At 29.6% G+C, this 8,281-nt stretch overlaps 1 protein-coding gene across 1 annotated transcript in view; it reads left to right on the forward strand.

Annotated features, from left to right (window-relative positions):
• The window catches only part of LOC107628339 (putative vesicle-associated membrane protein 726), a 5,435-nt gene continuing 1,651 nt past the window's right edge, over positions 4,498-8,281 (forward strand). The window contains exons 1-2 of the mRNA XM_016331061.2: positions 4,498-4,774; positions 7,811-7,952. Of these exons, the coding sequence (XP_016186547.1) occupies positions 4,585-4,774; positions 7,811-7,952 (332 nt within the window). The 5' untranslated portion in view covers positions 4,498-4,584. The remainder of the gene's footprint in view (positions 4,775-7,810; positions 7,953-8,281) is intronic.

Raw genomic sequence — 8,281 nt, forward strand, 5'->3', positions numbered from 1 at the left:
TCATCAACCCTATAGCAACTAAGTGTGGGGGCAAATATCTCTCTAAAGAAAGCGATCTAATCGTGCCTTGAAACCAATACACAAATATAAGATTTTATCATCTTCTCATACTATATACACAACAACTTTAGAGAGATATTTGTTGAAGATGGCACAAGATCAAAACACTACGTTCAAGGTCATGAATCAAGAGTTTGTCAAATTAGATCGCTTTGATGGAACGAACTTCAACCGTTGGAAAGACAAGATGATGTTTCTTCTTTCAGTTCTCAATCTTGCATATGTGATTGACCCAAAGACTACACCAATTGCCGATGCCGCTGAAAATTCCACACCGGAAGAGAAAGAAAAGATTGTTTAATTGAAAAAGAAACGTGATGAAGATACTTTTGCATGTCGAGGTCATATTCTCAATACTTTATCCGACCGACTCTATGATCTCTACATGTCAATTCAATCACCATTAGAAATTTGAAAATCTTTGGAAGAAAAGTACAATACCGAACGACAAGGAACAGATAAGTTTATTATGATGAAATATTTTGAATTTATTATGAATGATACTATGCCTGTCATGGATCAAATTCATGAATTACAAATCCTTGTAAGTAGACTTCGTGATCTACAAGTGGTGATCCCTGAATCATTACAAGTTGGAGCAATTATCTCAAAATTGCCTTCATCTTGGAATGGTTATAGGAAGAAACTTTTACATCTTGGTGAGGACTTCACAATTGAGAAATTACTAAGGCATATACGTATAGAGGAGGAAACTCGAATCAATAAATGATGAAATGGACTCAATATTATTTAACAATACTTGGGTCTTGGTTGATTTGCCTCCAGGATCAAAGCCTATAGGATGTAAGTGGGTATTTAGAAAAAAGTATAATACTGATGGTTCATTACAAACCTTTAAAGCAAGGTTAGTGGCCAAGGGGTTTAGACAACAAGAAGGTCTAGACTATTTTGATACCTACGCACCTGTGGCAAGAATGACTTCTATTAGGGCTCTTATAGCATTAGCATCTATACATAAGCTTCATATACATCAAATGGATGTTAAAACAGCTTTTCTAAATGGAGATCTTAATGAAGAAATTTATATGGAGCAACCGGAAGGCTATGTGCTACCCGGAAATGAAAAGAAAGTTTGCAAATTAATTAAGTCTTTGTATGGGCTAAAACAAGCGCCTAAACAATGGCATGAGAAGTTTGATTCAGTGGTGTTATCAAATGGATTCTCACATAATAGTGCGGATAAATGTATTTACTCAAAATTTACTAAAGATTATGGAGTAATTATTTGTTTATATGTTGATGATATGTTAATCATCGGAACAAATTTAGAAGGAATTCGTATAACGAAGGAGTATCTAACTTCTAAATTCAAGATGAAGGATTTGAATGAAGTTGATACAATATTAGGCATAAAAGTGCATAAGAATGAAGTTGGCTTTACTTTAAGTCAATCTCATTATATCAAAAAGATTATATGACATAAAGCTGTAGCCACAGCAGACGACAGCCATTTCAATCTTCTGTGATAGTGAATCAACCATGTCTCGAGCATATAATAAGGTTTATAATGGACTTGGAAGGTATAAGTAATGTGTGTGATTTTTGGTACTAGCATATGGAGTATAGGTTTAATCGATTAGACACCTATTACTTCGTTAGAACTTTAAAATTTACATTAAAAGAATGTTTAATCTTAGTGACACATTCTTTATGCATATACTTGTATGGTATTTAAATTTTGTAAATAGTGGGGGATTAAAGGATATTTACAAATTTATATATATTAATATTAATTTTATTAATAATTAATATTAATATTTAAGTGAGCGGTTAAAATCTTAACCGGTTTTGAGTTAGTTATTTGTTAACCGGTAATATATATTTATGTATGTGATGGTTAGTGTGTGAAATGATACATTATGCCTATTCACACAACAAATAAAGAGTTGTGACTATTCACACAGCAACAAAGGGTCACAACCATTCAACATGGTACGTGACTTCTAGTTATTCATGCAACACATATATATAAATATCCCTTATACTCAAAACGGACTTCAAGAGAAAATTTTTTTCTTTAAGCCTTATTTTCTCCTTCTTCTAAAGTTCAAGAGAGTTAAGAATTTCTTACTATTGCTAATTAAGAAATTCTTAGGTTTCATTGTATCCTGGGAGAGTATTGTCATCAACCCTATAGCAACTAAGTGTGGGGGCAAATATCTCTCTAAAGAAAGCGATCTAATCGTGCCTTGAAACCAATACACAAATATAAGATTTTGTCATCTTCTCATACTATATACACAACATTGTTTTCTTCCTCTCCCTGCATTATGTCTCTCTTCCTCAGCTCAGTTCGGTGATAGACTCAACCCCACCAGTGACGGCAACGGTCCTTCACGCCTATGATAGGCACAACGGCGGCGTAGAATTATCCTTTGTCCTCGTCGCGTCTCCTTTCTATTTGATCTCTCTCTCTTTCTCTCTCACGTGCGATAACGTCGGGCAGTTCCCCCTCCGCCGATGCCCTCTTCTTCCTCTTCTCTCTTTCTTCTTTTTCTTCCGTTCTCTCTTCTTTGCAGCTCTATTTCTATCTTTTTCTTTCTTTCTTTCTTTTTTCTTTCATGAGTGAGGGAAATTATTTTTAAATAAGTACCCTAATTTAAAAATTAGAGATAATCTAATTAATTCTTTCTTATTCATAAAATTAAATTAACAAATCCTTCTTATTTTTCAATTACTAAAACTTTGAATTTTAAATAAGGAAACACCCAATTATTATGAAAATAAAATCATAAATAAATATAATAAATCACAAATACTTATTATTTAATTTCTAAAAATCGGGGTCTTACATTATCCATTGCCACTATTTTGATACTTTCTCATCACCACAAAGATTAGCTGTTCCTCTCCATCTCGTTTTTTCGAGTCTAACATGCCTAACGCAGCCGTCTCCCGCTGCTGGATCTGCCGCCTGAAGAATGCTGCTGTCAACCACCAACTCCATCTTTATCCGTGACGTTTTTCCATTTTTCGATGATCTGTCTAGCATTTTTTCCTTACCTATTCAATAGTTTTTCGCTAGTTTGCCATCTCTCTAACAATTTGCCGCCTATTTGGCTATTTTCCAGTAGTTCACCAACTCTCATTTTGGCAGTTTTTTGGCCGTTCGCCACGCTTCCAACAGTCCCATCTGTGCTTCTGTTCAATAGTTTCGTCTGCGCTTCTTTCTGGCGGTTCCGTTTGTATTTTTTTCTGAAAATTCTGTTTATGTTTTCTTCTGCAGTTTCATTTGCACTTCCTTCCAATAATTCCGTCTGTATTCCATTCCAACAGTTCCATAGACATTTTCTCTATTACTCTCTATTATCTTTCTAACAATAACATTAATACTTTTGACATGGGGTGAATTTTATAATTACTTTGACAAGGTTATTGATAGCCTTCCTTACTATTTACTTGGTCCTATCGCAGTGCGTTGATATGAAACCTTGGTTTTCATGAAAATCTTGGAATAATTTGTTAACTTTATTATCCAAAACCATTTTATAAACATGCATGCATGAGAGATATTAAGAGTTTATACTTTAAAGAATGTATTTTTCTCCTAAAAACTATTTCTTGTTGTGATCTTGGGTTCGACTTCTTATCTATGCATTGTACTTTCAATCATCAAAGCTCAAACAATGGTTGCTATTTATCAAATCAAATAATAATCTATAAGAATAAAGTTCATGCATACACTAACATACATGAGAATTTCTGAGATTTTCTAAGTGAAAATAAGAAGTTTTGCTCTATTTCATTTATATTGTGACACATCAACAATTTTGAGAAGAGAGATACGCTAGTTGAAAGAAAACGAATTTTATTATTTTAAAAATTTAATTAAAACAATAAAAATAACCCACATTAATTACTGATATGTCACAAAATGAATAAAATAGAACAAAAACTTTCATTTGCTCTTAAAACACCTAAGAAATTCACCGTACATACATCTACATTTGCATGAAGTCCTAGTCCACCAAAGCCACTTTGGTTTAAAGACAGACACATAACTTACAACCAATAATACTCATCTAGTCCCATTCCCATTTGGGATATATTAAAATAGGTTATAGAAAGAATACATAAATAAATGAAATTATATAACCACAAGATCCTTTTCAAACAAAACTATCTTTAAATACTCCAATAGACATTCTTATTATATAATTAAAATAGTCCTGAACACTTTGATGTTCTTTTAATGTAATTTGTTTAAATTCATTTTCAAATTTAGAAGAACATCATCTCTCTTTTTTTGGGAGGGCGGGGGGATTTCAATAGCAATGCCTTATTATTTATTTAAAATAACCTATTTTGAGTAAAGCCTCCGTAGCTATCGTTAATACAAGCATTGAACATATCTAATAAAAAACTCCTACAACACAAATCAACCATTTTGTTTCCTTTTCCAATACCCTTACCAATTTTCTCTCTTGCATATACTTTCTAGCCTCTCCATTCAATCCTTTGCACTTTGTTTTTCAGGGTCATTCTGTTTTATGTTTTCTGAAGATGGGGCAGCAAACTTTGATTTACAGTTTTGTAGCCCGTGGCACTGTGATCCTTGCTGAGTATACTGAATTTAAGGGAAATTTTCAAACAATTGCATCTCAGTGCCTTCAAAAGCTTCCTTCCTCCAATAATCGTTTCACCTACAATTGTGATGGCCACACTTTCAATTACCTTGCTGACAATGGCTTCAGTACGTTCATGATTTATAGGTTTTATCATTCCTGATTATATTTTCTTTGAAAATTATATTTGTTTATATATATGTATTATGGTGTATGTTTCTCTTTTGGTTTTGATTTTTTTTTTCATTTCCATTTGATGATAGTTAACCAGGATAGCAAGAATTTTAAAAGTTAAAATAATTGTTCCTCTTCTTACTAGAATTTTTCTAACCCCTGCCTCTCTTGCTCTAAAAGAAAAAAATATAAAAAGCATGTGAGATAGTTATTATAAGAACAAAATGTGAGATACTTATTCTTGGTGGGCGGGTTTTAAGTACTCGATAAGCCTGGAAATATGCCTTGGTCTTGGTGGAACCACACAATTGTTTTCATTATTATAGTCTAAAAATAAAAGGTGACACTTCAATAAAGATTTTATAATTATTTTTATGTAAAAAAAAAAATTTTTTGGATGATGAATTGTAAAGATAAATTTTAATATATTATTTTTATTTAAAATGTAATTAAAATAAATAAATTATACTTTTAAACAAAATATGCAAATATAGAAACGGAAGATTTTAAGAAAATAAAATAAAATTGTTACTATACAAACTTAACGAGCTTAGTAATTAAAAGAAAAGCTGCTGATGAAAAAGATTTGTCAAATAATAAGATAGTAGAAAAAATGCTAATTAATTTACCACTCAAATTTGATCCTGAAATATCAACAATAGAATTCACTAAGGATTTATTGAAGATAACACTAATAGAGTTAATAAGTTCATTAGAAGTTTTTGAATAAAGATTGGAAGCCGATATGATAACAATTTTATATAAAATGCATTTTATTTTGCAAAGGATGCTTATTTAGAAAGTAATATTATCAACCATTTTCTTTTGGAAAAGCATGACATGTTAAATAGATGCTTGAATTAGTTCACACTAATATTTGTTGTCTAATGAAAATATCATCTCTTAGTAGCAGTAGGTAGTTCATTCTTTTTATCGATTATTATGCCAAAATAATGTGGAAAAAAAATAATAGCCAAATTTGTTCTTGAAACATTGTTTATTCTTTAAATTAGTTCTCAAATAATTTTTTTAGTTATATTAGTTTTTGAAAGATAAAACGTAAGTCAAATTAGTTCTTTCGTTAATAGATGATCACATTAAATACCACATGCCATGATGATGTGCCAGGTTAATGCCACATATCACAAGATGATTGGTTGACGTATTAGGTCAGTGAAACCTAGCACACTACTTATCACTTGACACATAAAAATATTATTTATAATTAAAATAGTCTCTGAAAGTCTAAACGTAAGTTATTTTCATCCCTAAAATTTTTAAAAATTAATCAAATTAATCCTTATATAAATTTCTTTCATTTTTTTCATAATATTAAATTTAAAATATTTTTTATAGTAATAATTTTAATATTATTTTTTAGACCTTAATAAACAAAATTCTCTTTAAATAAAATAATAAGAATAATTAAATTATTATAAAATTATTTTATCATTTATAATAAAAAAATTTATATAAAGACTAATTTGATTAATTTTTAAAATTTTAGTGATGAAAATAATTTACATTTGGACTTTTAGGGATTATTTTGATTATAAATAATTTTTTTACATGTCAAGTGACACGTGACATGCTAGGTATTACTGACCTGACATGTCAACTAATCATCTTATAACACGTAATATTAACCTACTACATTATCATACCACGTAACACTTAACATGATACATCATCATTTAACAAACGGAATAAAGATCAATTTGATTTATATTTTATTTTTCAAAAACTAAAAAAATTATTTGAAGATTAATTTAAAAAATATATAATATTTCAGAGACAAATTTCACTATTAACCCATAAAATTGCGATGAAAATAACATAATTCTAAACATCTGCTAAATATATTATAGGTAGAAGCTAGATACACAACAGTCTACCTAATAAACCATTAGTCAACTCATAATCACCTAAAATGTGGAGTTTACCAAAAGTGCTTCGTGAAATTGAGATGAAAAAGTCAAGGTATTCAGATTTCTTATGAGTTTGTTTGGTAAAGTAAGTATCTATGATATTATAATGAAAAGCTCTAAAAACTAACTAAAAAAAATTACGTGTTAAAAATATTTAGGATAATTTCTAAAAAAATATCTAAGATATTATCTCAGGAGAATTATCCAAAAATTAATAAAATAATGTCAGCCTAAAAAACATCTAGTTACACCAAATTGATTACGATGCGCCAACTTATAAACTCTATAAATAGCTCATAATAAAGTTCCTTTGTTCAAGTCACAACAATGCAAATTCTCTAAGACTTTGTACTCTTTCTTTTCAATAACAAAATTATTTCATTTCTATAATCATTCATCAAACTATCAACCACCATCCTTAATACATAATTCAAGTACAAACACATTAACCTAACTTAAAACTATTTTATAAAACTAATAGTGAGCATAAATTCGTTCATGGGATTAATAAAGGAAAATGAAATTCATATTTATGATAAATATTTTCAAAGATGGTAATGATTTAATGAGAATATATACTAGTACTCGTGGTATAATAACTTACATTATTACTTGATTTTTAGGTTAAAAAGATATTATACATCCCTTTCTTTTTTCTGATATGCAGTATAATATAAACTTTTAAGAGCTATTTGCCTCTATTATCATAAACTTAAGAATAGTTTCATTCACATAGTTGTATTCTTTGGATTTTACACCATATCATAATAGAGATAATACCTAATACTTTAATTCATTGTTTGTGCGTGGCACAGTAGTATTATCATAATGTTTTGAAAATTGAACTAGTGGTTTAATTTTTGGTCATAAAACAAACATTGTTAGTAGGAATCATAGATCTAGTTAGATTATATTACCAATGCGGATAGATATACATACCAATATATTAATCTCATAAATACTGATGTGACATTTTGTAAAATCCAAAATAAATTTAAAATGAAGTTGTAATGTATGTATGGATTTTGACATAAAATGACGGATTTATTTTGGATGTTGCAGCCTATTGTGTGGTCGCAATTGAATCTGCTGGTAGACAACTTCCTATTGCTTTCCTTGAGCGTGTCAAGGATGAATTCAGCAAAAAATATAGTGGAGGAAAAGCATCAACTGCTTCAGCTAACAGTCTAAATAGAGAATTTGGGTATCTAATTTTATAATCAAATTTTTGTAATGAATGCACATATTTTATTACATAGATAATAAGCATGCCATTCCAAAATGATCTAGTTTGACATTATACAAGTTATATTGTTATGCATTCATGCCAATGATGCCATTAACTAGCTTGCCTTTTCATGTTTTTAAGGCTAAAATTTATAATTATCACCTGTCTAGAATTTATTATCAAATTGTAGCTCTTTTAAGCTATTGATCCATGTTATTGTCTTACCATAATGATGTTTAAAAATATTTGGTAATCAAAGAAAATTAACCAAAAACAGCCATAAGTTACCTTAGACAAATTCTGCT

The sequence above is a fragment of the Arachis ipaensis genome, chromosome B02 (assembly GCF_000816755.2).
Source record: "Arachis ipaensis cultivar K30076 chromosome B02, Araip1.1, whole genome shotgun sequence".
NCBI classification, from domain to species: domain Eukaryota; kingdom Viridiplantae; phylum Streptophyta; class Magnoliopsida; order Fabales; family Fabaceae; genus Arachis; species Arachis ipaensis.